This window comes from Mastigoproctus giganteus, chromosome 13 (assembly GCF_048544385.1).
Source record: "Mastigoproctus giganteus isolate SK-2022 chromosome 13, ASM4854438v1, whole genome shotgun sequence".
In the NCBI taxonomy this organism is placed as follows: domain Eukaryota; kingdom Metazoa; phylum Arthropoda; class Arachnida; order Uropygi; family Thelyphonidae; genus Mastigoproctus; species Mastigoproctus giganteus.
The window spans coordinates 51,137,944-51,165,317 of NC_143587.1; the positions used below are offsets into that span (position 1 = coordinate 51,137,944).

A 27,374-nucleotide genomic window follows, 5' to 3' on the forward strand; every position below is an offset into this window, starting at 1 on the left:
TGCCCATTTTGCCTTCTCATTCACAATACTTCTTGACATTCGGAATAAAATCGTTGGTAAACCATATCAGATTACGAAGTGAGTTTAATAACCGATTACCAAGTGTTATGTTTAGTTAGTACTGTATGTATATTAATTAAGCTATGTTCATAAGCATAAATTTATTTTTATTTTGCTAACCTGCAGATAATATTTTTCTAATTTTCACATATCATTTAATTTTGTTAATTAGTAAGGTAATAAAAATGCAAGTTTGTGCTTTATATCTTCATTTCTATAGCCTGTGGATAATTTCCTCCGATTATCACTTATTAGAACTGCCGTTTAATAGAATCAAAATTCAATTCGCAAACATAATCACAATAACCGCCAGTATATAAAAATAAATAAATAAATGCTGGCTTGTTAGGATTATTGACATTTCAAATTATTGACGTATATAGGAGGCTTTTTTCTACTGAAAAACACTGGAACATCATTCTTGAAGTTGCAAACTTGTGAAAATAAAAATTATTTATTACTATTGTATAAATGAAATCATTATTTTCCTTCTTCATATTTATACATATATAAATATGAAATCAAAGGGAGGCAAAGAAATGTTTTCTTTAATAAATCTGAGTGCTGTTTACACTCAAATATATTCACAATACATTTATATATTGGAGCACATTTTTCATGGCAACTGACTGGCCAAACTTACTGGCACTTTTTGGAAGATATTTTTTCTGTGAACGACAATAAAATAAACATTTTATACAGAAAACAGTAAGAAATATAGTTGATAAATTAATATTTAAGTAAACAAGTGGTATATACAAATAGTCAGCTTTCACAATGCAACTATGAAAAATTATGACAGTAAAAAAGATCAAAAATGCTTTGGTCATTCATATAAATTTTTACAAAACAAATTGCATTTTAGCACCAGAATTAACTTAATCAACGATAAAATACAAATTAGAGTTTCTATCACAGAGAAATGCTTTACAAACTGAAAGTTTAGATGGATGAAAATTCACTCGTGTCTGAACTAAACAAATAGGTCAAAGGATCCAGTAAAACTTTCATAAGGAAAAAAAACTCAACTCTTTAGTTTTATTAAGCTAATATTAGTTTTATTAACATTAGTTTTATTAAGTTAATATTAAGCATTAAGCCTATTTAGATTCTAAAATGTCCAATAAAAATTTTACCTGCAAAACTATTTGAAACATCTAGAACACCTTTTCCTTTCCAAGATCCTAAAAGAATTCCAACAACTCTTTTTTGATTTCCAATTTTTCCCATTCTGTTGAAATGATCAACTACACTTAGCAGAACAAGAGGATGGACTATAACCTTGGAAATAGGCAACTCTGTTCCTGGCATACTTGCTTATTTGTTTTTATAACTGAAAAATAAAAAGCACTTGTTAACAAAGTGTTACTGACATCAAGAGAGTTAAAGAAGGAGAATAAAAATTATGATACTTCTATAATTAGAAAAATAAATAATTACAAAGTTTCGGTTTATATTCCAAAATACCAGTGTGGCAGGAGAAATAGTAAAAACTTCACTGCTGTGACAGCTACCTACAGCATTTGGTTAATGATACATTATTTTTATACTGGCATGTGGATTCAAGGGTATAAAATTACAGGGCTACAGCTGTCTCTCAAAGTTTCTGCGTATACTTTGGGAAGAGCCATATACAGCAAGAGGACAACTAATAACTTCATTGACAGGGCAGATACATGCAGTGCTCAGCAATATCTATCCTATTAGCAATGGGCTGTGGATTTTTCATGGTAGTGAGCAGAATCAAGCATAAAATATACACAACCACAAAGAAATATGGTAGAACTGAAATGTAGCCAAATGTCATCTAACAAATTACAGTTAATCAAAATGCTTCCAGGACTGAATGTGCTAAAAACAGTTGAATACTGAAAAAGAAAAAACTTTTGGCTGCACATGCACAAAAGTGTTATATTTTATCTGTTGTTATAAAATAAATTTACATTGTTTTTTCAGAAAGTTGCTTTTTGAAATATCTATAAAATTTTGCATTTTGTTAACGACAGTAAAAATTATTGTTGAAACATATGATGAAATGGCCTTATCAAGAGGCAGGATATTTGAATGGTATAGTGCATCAAAGATGGATGCAACATTATTTGGGATGTGCATGGTGTGGGAGACATGTTAATAAATGATGTTATAGTTCAACAGAAATTTAAATTCTTATAGCATAGATGTTTATAAATACTACTGAAATTTTTTTTTGGTCAATATCATTATAACACTATAAAAAATATCCTATTCATAATAGCAGGTTTAATTTTTTTAAAAATTTTTTTAATAGAACTTGTGACCTATGTCAGTTGCATCCCTAAAAGGAAGCAAAAAAGAGCATCTGCTAGCCTTCATCGTTATTCTTCAATTATAAAAAAAAAAAAAAAAAAAATTTTCATGAACTGAAAACGGTTTTTTATTAATTATTATTTACATAATTTATCCCATTTCTCATTGAAGTTTCTTGCGCTGTATGAATATTCTTCACTGATCTTCCATTATACATATTTTCCTAATTTTCCAGTTTTTCATTTAGTAAACCACCCCAATCACTTGAAAAAAACCAATTTTAGAAAAATATACATGGTGGATATGAAAATGCAGTTGATGTAAATATATTACCTATAATCTAGCTCTACCTACAGTGAGGAGTAGGTAGGGAAGACAAATTACAGTTAATGGATGAGAGAAGTTTGTCCACTTCAGCTAATTCCAGACAACTTTGATGCAGTCACACAGCATATGTTATATGCTAAACAAACAAAAAAATTATGGATAAGTGGGAAGGTTTTTTTTTTTTTGGATGATGCTATATAAGCTTGCTTTCTTGCATCATATGCCTCTGCTGCCGACCGGGCTAGCCGGGTAGGTAAAGTGCCTGCCTGGCAACCCAAAGGTTGCGGGTTCGATTCCCGCCTCGGGCTGGATATCACGATGGTGCCGAACCAACCGGTTGGTTGGATATCCCGGCCATGATATACGAAGGAAGCAAGAAAAAACTGGTTCCTTCATGTATTGATCACATCATACGAAATAAAAATAAATATGCCTCTGCTAATGCTAATCTCTCATAATTCTAGTAAATCAAAACAAAAACTAAAAACACTGCATCATGACAACAGAAAATTAGTGGAGAAATGTACAGATCAGGATATGATTTCATTCCCAAATTTTAAGGTATAACAGAAAAGAAAAAGAGTGGCAATCTATCAGATATCCCATGCAACTGATGAATAGTTAAAAACTCAAAATAATCTCTGCTGGGTACTACTTTTATCTACTTAACAGTTAAATTAATGTAAAAGCTTATTTTTTGTGTTAATGTATGCAGCTACATTTTTCTCATCGACATTAATAGTAAACGTCAATGACTATAATACATAATGAAGAGCAAATGTCACATACAACTCGGTTATTTATTTTTTTTTAGGAGCATTAGCAAATAAGGCCATATTGCTCCTGGGATATGCGATGGGCATTCCCTGACCTTTCACAGCATCCGGTGGTCACGGGCTCGAACCCCGGTCTAATCAAGAAGCGTGTGCTACGAACTGCTGCTCCTGCCCACCTGGCTACGGAGGCACCCATACACAACTTCTGTTACCAGGCAATACTAGGTGGTAGATGACTCTCATCAACCACCACCACTTTGCTTATTGGGTGCTTGAAGTGGTGGAACCCATGTTTAGCCTCCAGAGGAAAGCTCTGGCAAACTCCCATCTCTTCCATCATGCAGTATGATTGATGTTTTCTGAGGTTATGATGGACATCATGGCAAGATCTAATCTTCCTTATGTTTGAAGGCTGGCTGCAAGGTAGTCCATCAGACTGAACCTACTGGCAATTTTATTGGAGGCTTCCAGACCAGCTAGAATATAATCTTGCTGCCTCCACTCTGTCAGATAGTGATGGGGGCGTCTGAGTAGTGTGAAAGGGGGGAGGAGGAGGCCATGTTATGCCAAGGAGCCGAGTACATTCTTGCCATGTTGCAGTATATTCTAGCAGGGATAAGGAGGTGATTATCCCCTTGTATAAGGCAATGGTCAGGCCACACCTTGAGTACTGTATACAGGTCTGGAGGCCTCATTTTAAGAAGGATGTAGAGCTGTCGGAACGAGTACAAAGAAGGACAACAAGGTTAGTGAATGGCACAAAGGGTTGCTCTTACGAAGAAAGGCTTAAGTTTTGCAAATTACAGTGTCTGGAGACTAGGCACCTGCGAGGTGATCTGATAGAGTAGTCCATCAGACTGAACATAAAGCCCTGAATGGTTTGAGCATGTTCAATGCTGATGGGATTCTTCCTCTTGCTCAGAATAATCACCTGAGAGGGCATAAATTCAAATTGAGGAAATACAGTTGTAGGATAGATGTGCAGAAGTTTGCCTTTAGCCAGCGGGTAGTTGGTTGGTTGAAGAGACTTCCATCCTTTGTTGTGGAAGTTGATAGAGCCTAAATAAATTTAAGGCTGAGCTGGACAAGTATTTGGAACGAATGGAGGGGTGAAATGGGAGCGTTTTTTTTTTTTTTTTGGCTGATGCTGCATAAGCTTGCTTTCTTGCATCATATGCCTCTACTAATGCTAATGCAAATGCCATATCCAAAAATTTCATTACATAATGCAACGTGTCCTTCCCACCTTTTATTACTACTGAATACATCATGAACTGTCAAACTAACAGAACAAACTTATCTGTGAAAGGATCTAAACCTTCCAAACACTTCCTCATTCATTTCACAAATACTATACATGTGGTCTCAGCCCCAATCTCGATGTCCATTTCCACTCGGTCTGCCACCACACATTTTTCTGAGAAAATCCCAATTATCAGTTGATTCAACCATATGCTCATCTCAGTTGTCCAAATTATTTGCTGCATGATTCCTTTCACTTCAAAGGTGGTATGCGTGCATATGTCCATTCTGATATTTCCTGTTAGAGACTTAGTAATTTGCAATCTCCTCTTTTCGATCTTTTCTGGGTTAAAATCTCTCTACCACATTCTGTCAAATTCATCTGTTGCCTTTATCATTCTCCCAACTCCACTAATCACTTGGAACTCTTTGACTTCCTCTCTTTGAAACTTTACTTTCTCCAGTCTAACTTTCCTAACAGTGAAGTAATTTTTTTTTGTGATTTTGATGTTCACAACTCCAGCTGCAATTATTAATGAACTTGCACAGACTGTTCATTTAACTATGATAATACCAGACAAACCTGATCAAACAGCCAACACAATCATTTTCTTACCAACAACCCTTCTAAGTACATGGTTGAGGTGAGTAGTCTGCTAGGCACCTCAGATCACAACCTGGTGATGGTCTCTTCTCCAATGAAGCTATTCTCTCATTGCCATTCTCAACCTCATGTTTTTTGGCATTACAGATGCAAAATAGGATGGTCTGTGAGATATCTTATCTTCTTTTCCTTGGTCGGATTACTGTTCAAATCTTCTGATGTCAATCGTTGTTTCTGATTGTGTCAGTGAAATTATTCTTGAAGGGATGAAATCCTTTCTTAAAATCTCGTCTTTTATCTAAACTTTGGTTTTCCAATAAATGTGCTAAGGCTGTTCAAGATAAGAATGTAGCATATCGCAATTGACCAAATCTCCATGTTCGTTTCCTGATAAGATTTAGTATAGGAAAATGAACTTCATTTTCCTATATTTCCTATAGGGAAGTTCATTTTCCTATATCAAAGCTTGCAGCAATTGTAAAGCAGTTATTAATCGGTCCAAACTAGATTTCAAACAGTCTAAGAGTAGAAAACTTGCTTCTTGTCCAAATGGTAGTCAAGCATTCTGGTCTCTTGCCAAAGCTACCAGCTGCAACTTTTGCACATCTCTATTCCCACCTTTTTCAAAGCCAGATGGCTGTACTGCCGCTTCAGCCAAATATAAAGGTGACCTGCTAGTATACTCCATTCAATGCCTCCTGTGGTCTTCCATCAAAAGGATGCCAGAAGAATTTTTCAGTCTTGATGCCAAGAAAATGCCAGGTCCTGATGGTATTTCTTCACTTATTCTCAAAACCTGTGCTAAGTTTACTCCTGTTCTGCATTACCTTTTTTCACTTTCTTATTCCACAGGTGTTTTTCCTTCTGCTTGGAAATATACTGATATTTAGCCAGTTCCTAAAAAGGTGACAAATCCCTCACATCCAATTATCATCCCACTGCAATTACTTCTACTTCTAAAGTAATGGAAAAATCTATTATCTAGAAATCTTCCATCTGATCAATGATCGCCAGTATGGATTCCGTCAGCATCAAACCACTGGTGATATACCGGCTTATGTTACCCATCTATGGATAAATTCAATGGAAAAGTTTGGCAAAAATCAAGCAGTTGCTGTTGACATTTCAAAGGCTTTTGATTGTGTTTGGCACAATCAAAAATCTGTATAGAATGTTTCTTTTAACAGAACATGGTAGTTTAAATAAGAAGTTGCTTAAATATTGGGTCTCTCTGGCACTCCCCTTTGTCTTTGTGGAGCTGTTGAATCTGCTGACCACATTCTCTTTGATTGGCCATCTTATTGTGATCTTAGGACTGAACTGGTGTCATCAATTCCAAACTTTTCCCCAGCTGTGAAAAGGGCTTTGGTGCAAACGGCAAATGTTTTTATCATCTTAAACTGTTTTGCTGGCAGAGCTTTCAAAAGAAGGGAGTTTCTACATCAGTCAGTGGCTCCTTAATTGAATGAGAACTTCACCGTTATAGCGAACTCGGATAACACAAGTTGTTCCTGACAAGCATCTTCAAGATATACTTGACTGCTTAGTGTTTTTCTGCTTAGAATCTAGTAGATAGCGTCTTTCGTCCTGTTTATGCTGTGCACTTTGATCTGCTATGCACTTTTGCTGTCAGTGGAACAGATTGTTATTATGGCAATGATGTGCTTCTGAACTTTCACCTAGTCTGGAAGTCACAAGAAAGTCTGTTGTATAATTGGTAATTGTTGCAATATTGCAAATATTCTGTCATATCTGTTAGAGATGATGTAATTGTTATAGTATAAATATTGTATTGTTGTTGATTGTTTTGGTTTTAACTTACTGCTTGGGAAACTCGTGCTTGTGAACTTTCACCTTGTTGGAAGCCGCAGGAATATGGTGTATTTGTAATTGTCATTGAACCCCGAGAGCTGGACTTAATGTATAGTGTATATATTGTTTGGTTGGTCTAGCTTATGCCCTGATTGGATTGAGTGTCAAATATGTGTAATCGTTAATGTCTGCTTTCTTAGGAACTTTCATTCTGAAAGTTACAAGTCGACTGTGAAGATAAAATTTTAAATTCCTGGGTATTAGTTGGAAGTTGATGCAGTTCCTCTGCTGCCACTTAATCCTAAGTTCAATCATTCTTTGGTTTGGTAACTTATTCTGCTGGTAATGTCACTGTTATTATTACTGTAGCCTTATGACTTCTGTGTAAGGTTTGAGTGTGGTGTATACATATTTAAACTAATTAATTGTGCTGTATATGCTTTGATAATGTATTTGACGGTAATGTTTAATTAGCTTTGATGTTCTGATGTCTAATCACACAGATTGTTGTGATAAGTTGTTATTGAGATTTGAGTAATATACTCTATTTTTAACTTCTTGCTCTACCTTGTGTTTGACCTGAAGATGTAATAAATATATTTTAGCCATTCTACTGGCCATCTGGCCAGTTAAGTTGTTTACTTAAGATGATCCATCTTTTATTTTATGAGTGTTAACCTGTTAGAAATTGTATATAGAACTACAGATATTGTTGATTGTTCTGTAGATAATTTTGTGTAGTTACATAGTTACTCTGCTCTCTCCACATGATGTTGAACAGTGGCTAATGGGGGAACCCTGGGGTCTGCCAATCAACAAATGAATAAATGAAATGTGTTTGGAACAAAGGTCTTCTAAATAAGCTGCATCTTATGGTATGCCAACTGTTTTTTATAATTGAGTATCCAATTTTCTCTCTGACCACTTACTGTGGGTGATAGTAGATGGCTCTCTTTCTTCTCCCACTCTTTCCCTCTTGTATATTAATAACACTCTTCCACTGACCGGAAATCCTATCCATAGTTTTGCTGGTGATAGCACACTGAATTCCATCTTGGGGAACCTTGCCCTGCACAAGCAGCTTCAACTTCTCAAATATCCACTCATCATCATCACCAGCCATTTTCAATCCACTGCGGGATGAAGGCCTCTGCAGCAACTTTCCAGTTCCTTCTGTTTTGCGCAATGGCCATCCATTTACTACCCAAAAACTGATGAATTTCATCTGTCCATCTCTGTTGTTGTCTTCCAGGTTTTCTTCTAGCTCCTCTTGGGTACCATTCTGTTATTTTCTTAGTCCGTCATCTTGTCTTTGAGCTGTGTGTTCTGCCAAACACCATTTTCGTTCTTTAGTTTTGATAAGAATGTCCTTTGAGTTTGCTGCCTAATCCATATGTTTCTCTTCTTATCTAACAGTCTGATTCCCAATATAATTAGTTCCATTCTTCGCTGTGTAGTTCTCAGCTTCTCTTCCATAAGTCATGGTGGGGAGTACACATTGGTTCATTATTTTGTTTCAGACAAATTGGGATATTGCTCCTCAGTATGTGACTATATTTCCTGAATGCTATCCATCCAAAATTTATTCTTCTCTTGACTTCCAGCCATTTATCATTATTACAGCTAATGACTTGTCCCAGATAAGTATATGACTCCACCTTTTTAATTACTGCTCCTTCAATCATTATATCCCTTTCTGTGGCATACTTGTTCATCATTACCATATTCATCTTTCGTCCAAAATTCTTACTAACTCTGCATAACTGATTAAGATTTTCCTCTAATTCTTTGGAATCGTGGCTTATGACCACAATGTCATCTGCAAATCGTAAATGGTTTAGGTACTCTCCATTCACATTGACTCCTTTCTGCAACCAGTCTAATCTTCTGAAAGCTTCCTCAAGCAATTTGACATTACAAGAATGCAAAATGGAATGACCTGCGAGTTTTCTTTTCTTTGGTCAGATTACTGTTTCAAAACTTCTGATGTCAACGTTTGCTCAGATCGTTTCAGTGAAATTATTCTTGTAAGAATGGAATTCTTTATTCCACACTCACTTTAAAATCTTGTCCTTTATCTAAATCTTGGTTTTCCAATAAATTTGCTAAGGCTGTTCAAGAGAAGAATGTTGCATATCGTAATTGGCTTGTTTCCAATTCTTCCATTTCATTTTCTGCCTACATCAAAGCTTGCAACAATTGTAAAGCAATTATTTATCAGTCCAAACTAGATTTTGAACAGGCTAAGAGTAGAAAACTTGCTTCTTGCCCTAATGGTAGCCGAGCATTCTGGTCTCTTGCCAGAGCTATTGGCCGCAACTTTTGCCTATCTCTGCTCCCACCTCTGTCAAAGCCAGATGGTTCTGTTGTCACTTCAGCCAAGGAAAAAGCTGACCTGCTAGCATTCCATTTTTCTTCCAACTCGTGTATTAATGATCTTGGTAAAACACCTCCCACCATTCCTAACATGCTCCATTCAATGCCTCCTGTGGTCTTCCATCAAAATGTCAGAAGAATTTTGACAAATCTTGATGCAAAGAAAGCTTCAGGTCCGGATGGTATTTAATTAATATCTTTATCTTTATTGCAGGCAGTGACTGATTACATGATTGCCTGATGCAATAATACCCACAACAGCGACAATGCTAGGGGTTTAACATGAAATAACTACTACAAGAAAAATTACATAAAACATATATTAGGACATAAAACGTATAATTACATATTTTACATATAAAATTAATATTAACATGTGAAATTAAGACACATGAAAAGCGATGAAGAGACGACGGCAGTCACTCGGTTGAAGACGAAAGCTGGTCCCTGATGATGCGTCTTCTGTACGATTTGTCCTCTATGAACTTTTTGTAGTCCACATCTATCTCCTGGACGTTGTGGAGCCTCTCCATGGGCAGGAATCTATCCCCTATCCTGAGCCTCCACACCACAACTTGCAGAGAGGGGAGGGCTCTTAAGGGTTTCGGGGAGATCCTCCAATTGCGCATCTGCCAAAAATTTGGCATATTGACTTCACCCGCTATCATTTTAATTGATACAAGCAAGCAGAGGGTGAATATCCGTTTGGACACTTTTTATAATTTAGAAGTTGGATGATATCTGAAGTATGTGTGAGTGGTGGCAGATTATGCTTGAAGAGGACCCACCGAAGAAGCCAGTACTCATCAGATACAATTGTTTTTAGCGTGGTTTTCGTTGCCGACGCCCAGATTTCTGAACCGTAGGTGATGGCTGGCTGCAGAAACTGGTAATGTATTGGAGCGTGTACTCGGGCTCTGTGACATGAAGGAGGTGTTGTTTGGCAAGCCATCTTGATCTGCAGACCTTATTGTGAATGTCTGCAACATGCTGTTTGAAACTGAGTTTAGGGTCGAATATAATGCCGAGATCTCTGCGTTTGATGACTGGGGTGATGGGGGTTCCGTGGATTTCCAGGTTTAGTTGTGTTGGATTTGATTTGAGTGAAAATACCATTTGTGCAGATTTTTTTGGATTTACTTAATTTCTCCACTTGTTCTCAAAACTTATGTTCTTTGCCGCCTTTTTTCACTTTCTTATTCCAAAGGTGTTTTTCCTTCTGCTTGGAAATTTGCTCATATCCAGCCAGTTCCAAAAAAAGGTGACAAATCCCTCCCATCCTATTATCGTCCCACTGCAATTACTTCTACTCTTTCTAAAGTAATGGAGAAATCAATTAGCCACCAACTCAAACTACCTAGAACCCTTCCGTCTGATCGACGATCACCGGTATAGATTCCGTCAGTGTCGATCCACTGGTGATATTCTGGCTTATGTTACTCATTTATGGAAAAATTCAATGTAAATGTTTGGTGAAACACAAGCAGTTGCTCTTGACATCTCAAAGGCTTTCGATCGTGTTTGGCATAAAGGTCTTCCAAACAAGCTTCCATCTTATGGTTTGCCAACTGTTTTTAGTAATTGGTTATCCAGTTTTCTCTCTGATCGCTCACTGAGGGTGATGGTAGATGGCTCTCTTTCTTCTAACTTCTCCACTAATGCCGGTGTCCCCCAAGGTTCAGTTCTTTCCCCCACTCTTTTCCTCTTTTATATTAATGGCCTTCTTCCATTGACTGGAAATCTTATCCATAGTTTTGCTGATGACAGCACATTGCATTCCACTTTCCATTTTGAGAAACCTTACCCTGCTCAATCAGCTTCAACTTCTCGAATATCCACTACCAATTCCTTAAATGTCGATCACCAGGTAATTCTACAGTGGGGCAAAGACAACTTAGTTGATTTCAATCCTTCTAAAACTCAGTCTTGTCTTATATCTCGCAAAAAAGGATTCTTCTGCTCCTATGCTTATCTTTGGTGACACTCTGATTTCTAGGCAAAATGATATATCCATTTTGGGGATTACCCTGACTTCTAATCTCTCTTGGCACAAGCACATTACAAATATTGCTTCCTCTGCATCTAAAAAACTTGGTTTTCTCTTTTGCTCTCAGCATTACTTTTCTTCCAAACAGCTGTTCACTCTGTACAAATCGCAAATCTGCCCTACCATGGAATATTGTTCCCACATCTGGGGCAGTGCCCCCAAAACCTCTCTCTCTCAGGCTTCTAGATTCCATTCAGAAGAGGACAGTTAGGTTAATTAATGACTCCTCTGTAACAGAATCTCTCCACTCGCTGTCTCATAGACGTAATGTTTTTGCTGCATGCCTTTTCTACAGATACTTCCATGGGCACACTGTTCTTCTGAATTGGCTTCTATAATTCCCCGCTCTCTCTTTCAAAACAGTCTGAACACGTGCCACCACCACCAGCCAACATCCATTTAGTGTCCAACTTCAAACTCACAGAACCAACTTTTCATCTTCCTCGTTTATTCATTCAACTGCCGTTTTCTGGAACAACCTTCCTTCATACATATTTCCTGAAAATTACAGTCTACAGAAGTTAAAGTCTGATGTCAACAAATATCTTCTTTCATTCTCTGAACCTCCAACCCAAGCACGGTACTAAGTACTATAGGTTCTAATACCTCTCGTGTTTGGGGTTTTCATATAAAAAAAAAAAAAAAAAGGGCAGCAGTAAACAACTTCAGAGATATTGTGTCTCCTTGTCGAACTCCTTTCTCAATTTTAAATTTACTACTGTCTTTGTCTAGTCTAATAAAGGAGGTAGCATTCTCATATATTTTCTTCAAAATCATAATATATGGGGTATCTATGTCTTGTCTTTCCAGTGCCAGAAACATTGCCTTATGCTGTATACAGTCAAATGCCTTTTCATAATCCACAAATGCCAGGCATAATGGTGTTTTATATTCATTTGCTTTCTCCATTAGCTGTGATATTACGTGAAGGTGATCCATAGTTGAGAATCCTGTCCTAAAGCCAGCTTGCTCTTTCGGTTGATTCTCATCAAGTATTCTTTCTACTCTGTTAGTAATGACCCTTGTGAACAACCTGTATTGGGATAACAAGCTAATTGGTCTATATTTTCTAATTTCTGATTTATTTCCTTTCTTATGCAGCAAAACTATGATTGCATTATTCCACTCCTTAGGCATCACACCTTTTCTAATGCATTTTGTGAAGAGTCTTGCAGGTTTTTGTGTCTTGTCTCTTCCTTCCAATTTTAACAACTCTACAGTAACTTCATCTTCCGAGGTGTCTCCATAGCCAGGTGGGCAGGAGCAGTAGTGCATAGCACATGCTTCTTGATTAGAACGAGGTTCGAGCCTATGCCCACCAAATACGGAGGATGTGGAAGGTCAGGGAATGACTACCGCATATCCCCAGCCCGAAAAAAGGGTGAGGGTTGGCGTCAGGAAGGGTATCTGTCCGTAAAAATTGCATGCCAAAACAATAAAAAAAAAAACCGCTGACCCCATAATAATGGGAAAAGGTGAGGACAAAAAAAACAGTAACTTCATCTTACCCAGGGGCTTTCTGATTCTTCATTCTCTTCAACGTGTGTTCTACCTCATCGGGAAGGATAACAGGTATGTTGAATGTGTTACTAATTTCGATCCATCTTCCCCACTGCTGGCATCATTCCCTCGCTCCTTGTATAATTCTCAATAGTAGTTCTGCTATTTGAATTATGCCTTCTCTGCTATTTCACTACCAATTCTTAAATGCTGATCTCTCGGTACCGTATTTCCCCATGTATAAGATGTACCTAACCTTAATTTTTGAGCCCGAAATTTGAAAAAAAAAAAATGTATTACATAAAGTTATTGAACTCAAGTTTTATTCATCATAAAATTCATACAACTCCTCATAACTTGAATTCAGCATTGTACGAAAATCTTTTCTGAGCCATTTCTGGGCAGAACGTGGCAAAACGTAACCTAATATACCGGTAACAAGTGCGAAACAATGAGCACAAAGACAACAAGCGTGAAAAAGCGGGAAATGCAAGTAAAAAAATCTACAACCACTGTATAAGACGCACCCAGTTTTTTGACCCCAAATTTTTCGAAAAAAGGTGCACTTATACATAGGGAAATACGGTAATTCTCAAGTGAGGCAAAAATAACTTTGTGAGTTCAATCCTAAAACTCCGTCCTGTTTTATATCTTGCAAAAAGGATTCTTTTTCTCCTATGCTTATCTTTTATGGCACTCAAATTTCTAGCCAAGATCACATATCTCTACTAGGTATTACCCTGACTTCTAACCTCTCTTGGCATAAGTACATCACAAATATTGCTTCCTCTGCATCTAAAAAACAGGGTTTTCTATTTTCTCTTGGAGTTACTTTTCTTCCAAAGAGCTGCTCACTCTGTACAACAAATCTGCCCTACCATGGAATATTGTTTTCACATCTGGGGGTGGTGCCCCAAAACCTCTCTCAGGCTTCTAGATTCCATTTAAAAGAGGGCATTAGGTTAATTAAAGACCCATCTCTAGGAAAGGCTCCACTCTCTCTCGCTCTCTTTTCTCTCTCATAGACATTCTGTTTCTGCTGCATGCCTTTTCTATGGATACTTCCATGGGCACCAAATTGGCTTTATAATTCCTGCTCTCTGTTACAAACCAGCAAGGAAATATGAAGCAACCAGTAAGCGTCCTTCTACTGTCCAACTTCAAGCTCACAGAACCAACTTTTCTTCTTCCTTCAAGTTTTGTTTTTTGGAACAATCTCCCCTTGATATGTATTTACTGAAAATTATAATCTACAGAAATTCAAGTTTAATGTCAAGAAGTATCTTCTTTCATCTTAACTTTCAACCCAGGCAGGGTACTAAGTGCTATAGGTTCTAATACATCTTGTGCTTGGGGTTCTTATGAAAAAAAAAAAAAAGTTGATTTCAACTTCTGCAGTGAAAACAGAAGTTGACATAAATAATTACGGTAAAGATATCTAATTTATAGAAAGTTTGAAATGTATAAAATTGTGCCCATGAAATGCTATTTCACGTGATTTAATTTGAAAGTTAGTGACGAATACTTAATATTAAACATGCCAAATAACTGTTTTTATTTAAAATTCACATTCATAAAGAAGCTAAATTAGTAGTAAATTATAAGCAGTGTAACTTAATTTCACATCATCGAAGCATTACAACAATAATTCCAATGGAAAGTGCCCTGGAAGGAACAAATAAATGTATTATTCTAAAATGTAAATAAAGATCTCAATTAATTACTGCAGCAATTACTTTTAATGAACTATTTTTGATAATGTAGAGTGAACATTTTCAGCTTATCGAAACACTGTCAATTTACCAATTTATTGGTAAATCAACAAAAGTGAAGGAGGTGATTGTCCTGTCGTATAAGGCAATGGTTAAGCCACATCTTGATTACTGCATACAAGTCCAGAAAGTCATTTTAGGAAGGATGTGGCTATTTACTAGAATGAGTGCAGAGAAGAGCAACGGGATTAGTCAAGGGCACGAAAGAGTATTCTACCATGGAAGACTTCAGTTCTGCAAATTCCAGAATTTGGACACAAGGCAACTGCAAGGAGACCTAACTGAAATGTTACGACTTTGAAAGGACTGAGTAAGCTAAATGTTGATGGCACCTTCATTCTATCTCGTACAACATACTTAAGGGAACAAACTGAAAAAGGCTGTTTGCACGATAGATTTCTGAAAATCTATCGTGCAACCAGAACAAATTTTCATCCGGTGTCATGCAAGTGGTTAGTTTTTAAATTTAAGGAACGATTAGACAAGTTATGAGAACAATGGACAGAAGAGGTAGGTAGGTTTTTTTTTTTTTTTTTTGGCTAATGCTGTATAAGCTTGCTTCATTGTCATTTTTCACTGCTAATACTAAATAAATTTACCTTAAATTCACAAAAGAATAAATAAATAGCATTAGCATTAGTAGAGGCATATGATGCAAGAAAGCAAGCTTATTCAGCATCAGCCAAAAAAAAAAAAAAAAAAACCCTCTCCCATTTCACCCCTCCGTTCGTTCGAAGTCGGTTCCACCAACCAACCACCCGCTGGCCAAAGGCAAATTTCCGCACATCTATCCGACATCCGTCCTTCCTCAATTTGAATTTATGCCCTCTGAGGTGATTATTCTGAGAAAGATGAAGAATCCCATTGGCATTGAGCATGCTCAAACCATTCAAAGCCTTATACACCTCTATCAGATCACCTCGCCGGTGCCTAGTCTCCAGACTCTGTAATTTGCAAAACTTAAGCCTTTCTTCGTAAGAGCAACCCTTTGTTCCATTTACTAATCTTGTTGCCCTTCTCTGTACTCGTTCCAGCAGCTCTACATCCTTCTTGAAATGAGGCCTCCAGACCTGTATACAGTACTCAAGATGTGGCCTAACCATTGCCTTATACAAGGGAATAATCACCTCCTTATCCCTGCTAGAAAAATTCCTGTATATCATTGACAAGACACCATGAGCTACTCTTGCAGCTCGTCTGCACTGCTCAGAGAACTTCATATCTGCCTGCACAATTACCCCCAGGTCCTTTTCATTCTCCACCACTGTCAGTGTAGTACCGCAGAGTTGATACATTGCTCTGGGGTTACTGTTACCCATATGTAGTACTTTACATTTGTCAATGTTAAACTTCATTTGCCACCTCTCAGCCCATCTGTTCAACCTTTCCAGATCCTGTTGCAGCAGCATAGCGTCAGTAGTGTCCTTAACGACCCTGCCAACCTTTGTATCATCTGCAAACTTAGACATTAAACTTGATATCCCATCATCAATATCATTCATAAACACCGAAAACAACAATGGACCCAACACTGAACCTTGAGGAACTCCACTAATAACATTAGTCCACGTTGAGCAGTGTCCATTGATTACCACTCTCTGTCTTCTGCCACTCAACCATCCCCTTATCCATAGCAGCAATTTGCCTCCAATGCCACACTGCTCCAATTTGTGCAGCAGTCTTCCATGTGCAACAGTATCAAAAGCCTTTCTAAGATCCAAATATATAATATCAAAGTTATTCCCTGCATCCAGTTCTTTTGTGACTACATCATAGTATCCAATCAAATTGGTCAGGCAAGACCTGCCCTTAACAAAACCATGCTGCGTCTGAGCTATAACTGAATTCTTGTCTAGATGATCCTGCAGTGCTTCTTTAACCAGTGCCTCCATTAATTTACCTGGAACAGAAGTTAAACTAACAGGTCTATAATTACTTGTGTCAGCCTTTGATCCTCCTTTGTGAATTGGGGTTACATTTGCACATCTCCAGTCTATGGGTACCTCCCCTGAGTCCAAAGAAGCTCTCATAATTATGGCTAGGGGTTTGCATACTTCCTTTGCTGCCTCCTTTAATATAACTGGATAGATCCCATCCACCCCAGGTGCCTTTTTTATGTTTATCCTCAACAATCTCTCCTCCACTTTCCTCTCAGTTATTACAAAATCATCCAGCTCACTGCCAATGTTTACTTTACCTACATCATTCTCCTTCCTGAATAACTCCTCATGTGTGAATGTAGATGCAAAATACTCGTTTAGATTGTTAGCCACCTGAGCAGGATCCTCAACTGTTGAACCATCAATATCCAGTGGACCAATCTGATTCATCCCTTTCCTTCTCGAGTTCAAGTATGTAAAGAACTCCTTTCTGTTTTTCTTTGCATCCTTTGCCAAGGATTTTTCGTAGTCTGCCTTTGCCTGCCTAATCTCCTTTGTGACTTGGTTACAGACCAACTTATATCTATCATAGGCTTCCATGTCACCCATTAATTTGTATGTATCCCATGCATTTTTCTTCTCTGCCACATGTCTCATTAGTCCATCTGACAACCATTTAGGCCTAAACCTTGAACAATATTTCTTAGTTGGTATGTAAAGCCTGGTAGCCACCAAGATTAGTTCCTTGAATGCTTCCCATTTTGAGTTTGCTGTTGGTAACATCATCAGTTGGTCCCACTGTATAGAATTTAAATACGGTCTCAGACCATCATAGTCGCCTTTACGAAAACAAAAACCCTTCCCTTTACCTCTGATGGTAGTTACCTCCTTGAGTAAATCCCACTTCAACACACTGTGATCACTGCCACCTAGTGGTTCATTTATCTGCAGGTTCTTAATGCACGAAGAATCACTACTGATAATCAGATCAAGAGTATTGCTCCCTCTTGTTGCCTCACGAACATGCTGATGTAGAAAACAATCATCCAATAAATCCACAAAAGCCTTGCTAGTGTGCGAGTGACCAACCCACAAATTCCAGTCAATATGCAAACACACAAAAATATAAATTTATATCTGTACAGTTCAGCTGCAGATGAATGTGAAGATATATTAGGAAACAAACAGAAGGCAAAAAAGTAAGAAAAAAGGAGAAATTAAAAAAATTATATATATCATGCAGTAAAAGTGAAAAGCAGCTATAGCCAAGAGGAGTATACACACATACATACATACATACATACATATATATATATATATATATATACAAAGGGTACTAGGAAAGTTTTGCAATATGACGCAACAATGAATCACAGGAAGCTGCTTGTTGCTGCATGTTGAGACATGTTCATACGTGCATAGTAGCCGCCGCGCCAAGTCGATGGGCTCAGTTATTCATTAGTAGTGAGAGTGTAAAGTGCTTGCGATGGCATCGTGGTCACGAAATGAGATAAGGACAGTTTTGCGGTATAATTTCGAGCGTGGTTTAACCATAGACCAGTGCTTAGAAGAAATTACTCTTGCACTAGATGATGATTGTCCACATCGTACAACGATATTCAGGTGGTATAGAGAATTCCAAAGGGGAAATTTCACTCTGGAGGATTCTGAGAGGCCGGGAAGGCCACGAACATCAGTTACGGAGGAAAACGTTACTGCTGTGAGGAAAATGCTTGACGAAAACAGGCGAGTGACCTACCAACAGATAGAGGATACTTTGGGCCTAAATGCACCAGCAATTCGTTCGATTCTGCAAGATCATTTGCACGTGAAGAAACTTTGTTCTCTCTGGGTGCCACATCAACTGACTGAAGAGCAGATGACACGACGTGTGACTTGGTGCCGGGAGATGTTAAAAAAGTTTGATAAGGGACAATCTCGGTATGTGAACAACATCGTGACAGGTGACGAGACTTGGCTGTACTATTATGATCTGCCGACCAAGGCTCAAAACAAAGTTTGGGTCTTTGATGATGACGACACACCCGTAATTGTCAGAAAATCCCGATCTGTAAAGAAGAAAATGATAGCTGTATTTTTCAAATCGAGTGGAATTGTGGAACGTATCGTTTTGGACACGCAGAAGACAGTCACAGCTAAGTGGTATACTGAACAATGCCTGCCTAAAGTCATTGGATCTATGAAGAACCTGCGGCCAAAGTCAAGAATGGACACCTGGTACCTCCATCACGATAATGCTCCAGCTAACCGCGCCAAAGCCTGCACCGAATATTTGACCACGACAGGACTGAAACTTCTCGAGCACCCTCCCTACAGTCCAGACCTTGCTCCCTGTGACTTTGCACTGTTCCTGAATGTGAAAATGAAGCTAAAAGGGAGGCGGTTTTCCAGTGATGAGGACCTTCTACGGGCTTGGGACAACGAGTGTGCTTTACTCCCTAGTGAAACTTGGCAGAACTGGTTTAAAGATTGGTTTCGGAGGATGGAGAGGTGTATTGAATGTAGAGGAAATTACTTTGAAAAAATTAAATAAACCAAGCTGTATTGCAAAACTTTCCTAGTACCCTTTGTGTGTGTGTATATATATATATTATAAACAATTTTATAATAAATTTTAGGATATTTATAAACAATTTTAAAAAGAGCATAGACCACTAGCATATCTTAGCTTTTCAAGGCTAAGAAAAGCAGTGATTTATGAAAGTCCAAAGCATTTGATTACCAAAACTTGCTAACTAATAAGAGAAGTAAGGAGGAAAGTAGTGGGTACACTCAGTGACCACTGAATTATGACCACCCCCATCCGTAACAGACTATGCTGCATAGCTTGCAGTATAAAATGCCAAACAGCTTCCTACACTAGAGGCACTGGTAATTTACATCTGATCATGCAAGTGATAAAGCAGCAGTTATGGGATGTATTAAAGATATGAAGTTTCAAAAGGGTGTGATTGTGGGAGCTCGTGTCGGGTGCACCCATATCAGAAACAGCACAACTTGTTGGTTGCTCACAGCCCACTGTGGTTAAGGTGTACAAAGGATGGCATTAAATGGGTCAAACCACCTTCCACAAACAGAACTGTAAAGAATTACACAAGGTGAACATTCAGTGCGAGAGAAGAGTGTGGTGCATTGTACGAGTTGAACAGCAGGTCATTCTGCAACAATTAACATCCCAATACAATATGGGAAATGCAAGAACAATATCCCAAATGACAATGTACTGCACACTCAGACATATGGGGTTCTACAGCAGACAACCCAAGAGACACCCTCTCCTCACCGCTAATCATTCCACAGTGAATGCTGTGGTGTCAACATGCTGGTTTGACATTGGAGGACAAGAAATGAGTGTGCTGGTCGGATGAGTCCAAATTGCTGGTGCAAAATGCCAATGAACACCATTTGTGGCACAAGTAACACAAGTCCATAGAACCATTGTGTAGGGTGTCTGCTATGCAGGCAGGTGGTGATAGTTGCTTAATATGGATTGTGTTTTGCTGTCAAGGACTAGGAGCCCCTAGTGCATATAGGCCAACATTTCACTGATGTGGTCTGTATGTGTACCCTGTCCATGGTAGCCCAAGACAACTGTCCATCTCCATCTAGTGTTATTGTGCTGGTATACAGAACTCTGCAAAGAAGGCCTAACATGTGTTTAGTGTGCTTTTGTGAAATGTGTGCTGTAGTGTGCATCAAGCCTCTTTGCCACCAGGGAGCAGCCATCACCTGGACACCTGCTGCTCATTCCCCAGCACGTGGAGCCAGGCCTGTAGTTCAGTCTATATGCATCCACTGGAGGTAGTACAAAACCAGTGGATGCGATAACCCTGTACTCAGGTTGGCCTATTATCACCCTGTTCTTACCAAACTATGGCAAGATAGTTCACACACAGGAAATGCAATACCCGAGGGTGTCATTGATAAGGTCTACTGGCAGCTCTTAGGAGATCATATGCACCCTACCATGTTGTATTTTTTCTCGAGCGAAACGGGATCTTCCAAGATGATAATGCACCATGACACCAGGCTCACACTGTGCACGAGTGGTTCAAAGAACACAATGAAGATATCACCCATCTTGATCAGCCTCCAAATGTTTCTGACCTCAATCCAATTAACAACTGTGGGATGTTTTTGAATGGAAAGTAAAGCATGTGGACAGGCAACCATCATCTATTTCAACACTGTGGAAAGCCTTGCAGGCAGCATGCCTGCAGATCCCTATGGATGTCCTCAGATATCTAGTGGAGTCAATGCCTAGGTGAATAACAGCTATTATCTGTGCAAATGGTGGCCCAACGTGATATTAGGTAAGTCGTCATGATTCAGTGATCACTGAATGTATAAACATTTACTGCTCACTGTATCCCACTGCCATAATTGGGATATACAAGTGAACTTAGGATATTAGAGCTGGAAAAGGAATTAGAAAATGTGAATTGGAATATCATTGGTTTGGCTGAAACAAGAAGAAGAAATGAATCACTTATAAGTTTATCAAGTGGAAATCTGCTGTACACCAATGGAAACAGTGAAAGGAGTGAAGGTGGAGTTGGGTTTCTGGTCCATAAAGATTTTAAAAACAACATTTTGGAATTCAAAAGTACATCACCAAGGGTGTCACGACTAATACTCAAGATTTCTAAGAGGTACAAGCTAAAGATTATAATGATTTATGCACCAACATCAAGCCATGATGATGAAGAGGTTAAAGAAATGTACACCGAAATAAGTCTTCTAGATGAGCAGAAAACCCACTACACTATTATTATGGGACTTCAATGCTAAGGTTGGAAAAAGGCAAAACAGCGCAGAAAGAGGAACTATAGGAAAATTTTGGAATCGGTGAAAGAAATAAAAGATGTGAAAGACTTGTGGAATTTGCAGAATCTCAATGACTGTCAGTAATGAACACTTTTTTCAAGAAAAGGGTGAACAGAAAGTGGACATGGAAGAGTCCAAATGGATTAACAACTAATGAAATCGACTTCATCCTCACTAACAGAAGATATATTGTGAATGATGTTACTGTCCTGAATAAGGTAAATGTTGGAAGTGATCACAGAATGGTAAGATGTACACTTGATATAGATGTAGGAAAGGAAAAAACTGACTCGAGTAAATAATACAAAGGTCTTTGAGATAAAAGAGGAGGAGAAAGAGCAGTATGTACTGGGAACTTAAGAACAAGTTTGAGCTTCTGCAGACTGCTCAGTACCAAGATATTGACGAGGAATACTACAACTTTCTGAAAGTAATAAAGCCCAAAAAACCTATAGGAAAAAGAAATCCAAAGAAGAAAAAATTAGTCAAGAAACACTTGTCATGATGAACCGAAGACAACAAATGAAGAGCAAGAAAAACACTGACAGGGAGAAAATTGAGTATAAAAGCCATTAGAAAGAGACTCAGAGAGGACATAAGAAGATTTAACACAAGAAAAGTAGAACAAACATTAAAGGAAAACAGAGGATTTAAATCAGCAGCCATGAGCAGTAATACAGAAAGACAAATGATACTGAAACTGAAGAATAGCGATGGTGTACTTATAAACAGCAGAGAAGGCATAATTCAAATAGCAGAAGACTACTATACAGAATTATAAAAGGAGCAGGGGAATGATGCCAGCAGTGGGGAAGATGGATTGCAAAGTAGCAACACATACGACATACCCGATATTCTTCCTGATGAGGTAGAACATGCATTGAAGAAAATGAAGAATCAGAAAGCCCCGGGGGAAGATGAAGTTACTGTAGAGTTGTTAAAATTGGGAGGAAGAGACATAACACAAAAACTGGCAAGGGTCTTCACAAAGTGCATTAGAAAAGGAGTGACGCCTAAGCAGTGGAATAATGCAATCATAGTTTTGCTGCATAAGAAAGGAGATAAATCAGAAATCGTAAATTATAGACCAATTAGCTTATTATCTCACATCTACAAGTTATTCACAAGGATCATTACTAACAGATTAGAAAGAATACTTGATGAGAATCAACCGAAAGAGCAAGCTGGCTTTAGGACAGGATTCTCAACTATGGATCACCTTCACATAATATCACAGCTAATGGAGAAAGCAAATGAATATAAAACAACATTATGCCTGGCATTTGTGGATTATGAAAAGGCATTTGACTCCATACAGCATAAGGCAATGTTTCGGGCACTGGAAATACAAGGCATACATACCCCCTATTTTATGATTTTGAAGAAAATATATGAGAATGCTACCTCCTTTATTAGACTAGACAAAGATAGTAGGAAATTTTAAATCGAGAAAGGAGTTTGACAAGGAGACACAATATCTCCGAAGCTGTTTACTGCTGCCCTTGAGGAAGCATTCAGAAGATTAGGCTGGTCGCAGAAAGAAGTCAACGTGAACGGAGATTACCTAAACCATTTACGATTTGCAGATGACATTGTGGTCATAAGCCACGATCCCAAAGAATCAGAGGAAAATCTTAATCAGTTATGCACAGTTAGTAAGGAGTTTGGACTAAAGATGAATATGGCTAAAACAAAAGTAATGATGAACAAGTATGCCACAGAAAGGGAAATAATGATTGAAGGAGCAGTAATTGAAAAGGTGGAGTCATATACTTATCTGGGACAAGTTATTAGCTGTAATAATGATAAATGGCTGGAAGTCAAGAGAAGAATAAATTTTGGATGGATAGCATTCAGGAAATATAGTCACATACTGAAGAGCAATATCCCAGTTTGTCTGAAATGTAAAATAATGAACCAATGTATACTCGCCACCATGACTTATGGAAGTGAAACTTGGGCACTCGCCAAAGGAATGGAAGAGAAGCTGAGAACTACACAGCGAAGAATGGAACGTATTATATTGGGAATCAGACTGTTAGATAAGAAGAGAAACACATGGATTAGGCAGCAAACTCAAGTAAAGGACATTCTTATCAAAACTAAACTAAAATGGTCTTGGGCAGGACACATAGCTCGAAGACATGATGACAGATGGACTAAGAAAATAACAGAATGGTACCCAAGAGGAGCTAGAAGAAAACCTGGAAGACAAAGGCGGAGATGGATAGATGAAATTCATGAGTTTTTGGGTAGTAAACAGAAGGAACTGGAAAGTTGCTGGAGAGGCCTTCATCCTGCAGTGGATTGAAAATGGCTGATGATGATGAAGTTAACTTCCCTTCCCCATGTGCCAGAACTAATTTACTAAAGCATTTAATTTTAAAGGTCATCTTAACCTCATTTACACAGATCTACCATCTGCCCATGATGCAGTTCAATCTTCTATGCTAGTTAGTCTATTGGGAAAAATGTATATAATACAGAGTGATCTACTTGCTTTCATTAGGCACTCACTTTTTAATAGGTCTTTGCTGGTAGAGATTTGATTCAGTGTCCAAGAGGAGAGTTTCAGTTGGGATTCCTCAAGAGCCATACTCCCTTTGCTCTACTTTTTTTTTTTTTACCATAATCCTTGCTCTAATTCTTCTTCTGCTTCTGAATGTGCTCCTTGTTTCATATGCCAATGATGTGAAAATTTGGGCTGTTTCCATATCTCAAGATAAAGCACTGCATAAAAATATTTTTCAAAAAAAGGAGTACTCCCTTTCAGCCCATACCATGATTGACAACCTAACAACCAAGAGGTTCAAAGGGTTACAATTCCTGGCATTCACTTCAGTGCAAAAGTGCTCTTCCATAATCACATCAACCAACTTAATTAATCAGCATAATGTAGATTCTGAGACTGAATCTTCTTCATGTATCTGTTCAAAACATTCTCCTCCAGAATATTAAAATTAATCTCCTATTTACCTTGACATATGGTTCTGAAATCTTGTCTGCTGCATCTGACCTCAAAGGCTACTCTCAAGTGAGTTTACAATTCTAACATCGACCAACCTTAATGGGGTTAATCATTATACCATTTTGGGGTCTCTGATTTACAAGAATCTTAATTAGTTTCCTCAGGCAGTGGAAAAACTGGCAAAATTCCTGTCTGCTTTTTTGAACTTATACCCTAACATCTGGCAGGATCTTCACATTTGGGAAAAAAAGTTCATTGGCATGTTCCTCCCACAAACATCAGGTTGAGCCCTCATTTGTTAATATGTCAACAGGGTCTTGATATAATTTTTTTTCCCCTTAGCCCTCTCTCAAGCTGATTACAACTTAAACATTGGTTTTATTTTATTTTTTTCTCACCAATTCAAAAATAAATTGCAAATACTATTCTCTCTTACAATAGATAATAACTGTACCTTAGCTGTTATCTATGTTAATTTCATTGTTCATAAACAAATTATTAAAAAATATGTTCTTTTTTTATGTATTTTTAATGATTTGTGTTATGTTTAATTAACTCTGGGGATTTATTTCAAATATTGATATATGTCGGGTTCTCCTACTGTAAACCCCTCTAGCTACCACTGTACCAGGAGGTAATTTGAGCATTACCTGTGTTGTAATATTTTTCTTGCCGCAAAACCGATATTTATTTATTCCATCCTACGGTAATCATTTTAAATGAAAGTCAAAAATATGTATATAAATGAATTAAATTTTATCTTTACTTGTAGAATTAAATTTGAGTGCAGCTGAAATCAGAGGTAGCCAAAAAACATACCTGTATTATGAAAATGCTGGTACGTAATATACCTCGTGCACATAAAAGAAACTACAGCTTTCTACGGGTTAGCATACACACTTGTAATACTATTCACCATATACGTATATTCATATATAATGTTAGATTATAAAGAAATTTTCAAAAATCGCATCCAGAAAAACTTGCCTAAACCAATTTACTTAAATTTATTAATTTAAAAACGAATATTTACGAAATATTAGCCATGACACACTACTATTCGAAACTGTCATGTTGCTACAACTTTAATGCCCTCTGGTTTGAAAGATACAACTTAAGAGTTACAAGAGATCCCATCACAAATACTGTACTCCGATTATTTACATTTTTAAAAAAAACAAAAGAGGGAAATGTGCTTTCATCCAAAACAAGACAACAAAACAGTCAAACCAATCATGGAATACAAGCAATTGCAATGGCTGGAGACTAGGCACCTGCGAGGTGATCTGATTGAGGTGTATAAGGCCTTGAATGGGTTGAGCACGCTGAATTCTGAAGGGATTCTTCCACTTGTTCAGATTACGAACCTAACGGGACATAAATTCAAATTAAGGAAAGACAGATGTAGAATAGATGTTCGAAAATTTGCCTTTAGCTAGCGGGTGGTTAATTACTGGAACAAACTTCCATCTGTCGTTGTGGAAGTTGATAGGTTAAATAAATTTAAGGAGGAACTGGACAAACATTAGGAGGAAATGGTTGTGTGAAATTTTTTTTTTTTTTTTGGCTTATGCTGCATAAGCTCATACACTTGCATCACATGCCACTACTACTACTACTAATTTCAAAATACAACACACTACACCTCAATATTCTTTGTAGCTTTGACGCAAAAACAACAATAATAATAACATTTCATTCCTTTTCTAACAATTGTAATAAACCGATCTGCTCTGAGAAACAGATAAGACCAGAGAGGCACACTATTGTGATATTACCGTATAATGCAGGACTAGCCACAAGCATGTTCAACCGATTCAGTCGAACAGAGACGCGCGCTCAAATAGTCTAAATAATAATATCATCCGCTTCTTTTCCGCATTTCTATCAACGAACTTACCGCCCTATTAATGACTAGTTACCCACATTATCATCACTCCAAGGGCACTTGCGAGTCGACTTGAAAATTGCTAAAAAATCACTATTAAAAAACATCCCGTATAAGTTTTGCACAGCATCCTAGGGCCCGCAAGTAATTTTGAACAGGGTCTCACAAATTTTGAAGCCGGCACTGTATACCATTATTGGATGTCATTATACTATAATGGCATCGAAGGTCTGGATTTTAAACTCAATGATCAATAAATTATGACTACCCCAACGTAATAGATTAAGCTGTATATCTCGCAGTGTAAAAAGTCGAGCAGATTCCTACGCTAGAGAAGTGGTAATTTGAATACGGTTGTGCAAGTTAAAGAGACAGAGTAACATTTATGGAAAGTAGTACAGATATCACGGAGTTTCAAAAGGGCATGATTGTGAGAACAATATAAGCAAGCAAGAACAATATAAATATAGGGAATGCAAAAATAATATCCCACGTGACGATGTGCCACACACTCAAACTATGGATTCTAGAGCAGACGACCAAAGAGACATACTGTCCTGACATCGTTGACGGCAAATGCTATGATGTCAGCAGCATGGTTGTTGGACACCGGAGGAGTAGAAACAGGTGCGTTGGTTGGATGAGTTCAAATACCAGTGCAACACGCCAAAGGACGCATTCGTGTGTGTGTGTGCCGCTAGCAACACGAATCCATGGCACCATCGTGCACAGTGCCCACAATCGCAGATGGCGGTGGTTGCTTAACACGAGACTTATTTTGCTAGCAAGTACTAAAATCCCTGGTACGTATGGACCATAGCACACATAGTGTGTATTTGTGAGCAGTGCCAGTTTGCACGGACAGCAGAATGGTCTCGTCACCGTTCGCCCCACACCGGGATGAAAGGTCCCGGGTTCGAACCTGTCGATGATGCGAGGAACTTTAATGGGCTTTTTCACTCCGTGCCTGAGTTAGTCGGTCTCAGGC

General features: G+C 38.0%; 1 protein-coding gene across 1 annotated transcript in view; it reads right to left on the reverse strand.

Annotated features, from left to right (window-relative positions):
• The window catches only part of Rpn8 (regulatory particle non-ATPase 8), a 71,492-nt gene extending 46,035 nt beyond the window's left edge, over positions 1–25,457 (reverse strand). Inside the window, exons 1-2 of the mRNA XM_090387881.1 lie at positions 25,318–25,457; positions 1,197–1,393 (exon numbers count right to left, since the gene is read on the reverse strand). Coding sequence (XP_090244007.1) covers positions 1,197–1,371 — 175 coding nt within the window. The 5' untranslated portion in view covers positions 1,372–1,393; positions 25,318–25,457. The remainder of the gene's footprint in view (positions 1–1,196; positions 1,394–25,317) is intronic.
• Between the last annotated feature and the right edge of the window lie 1,917 nt (positions 25,458–27,374).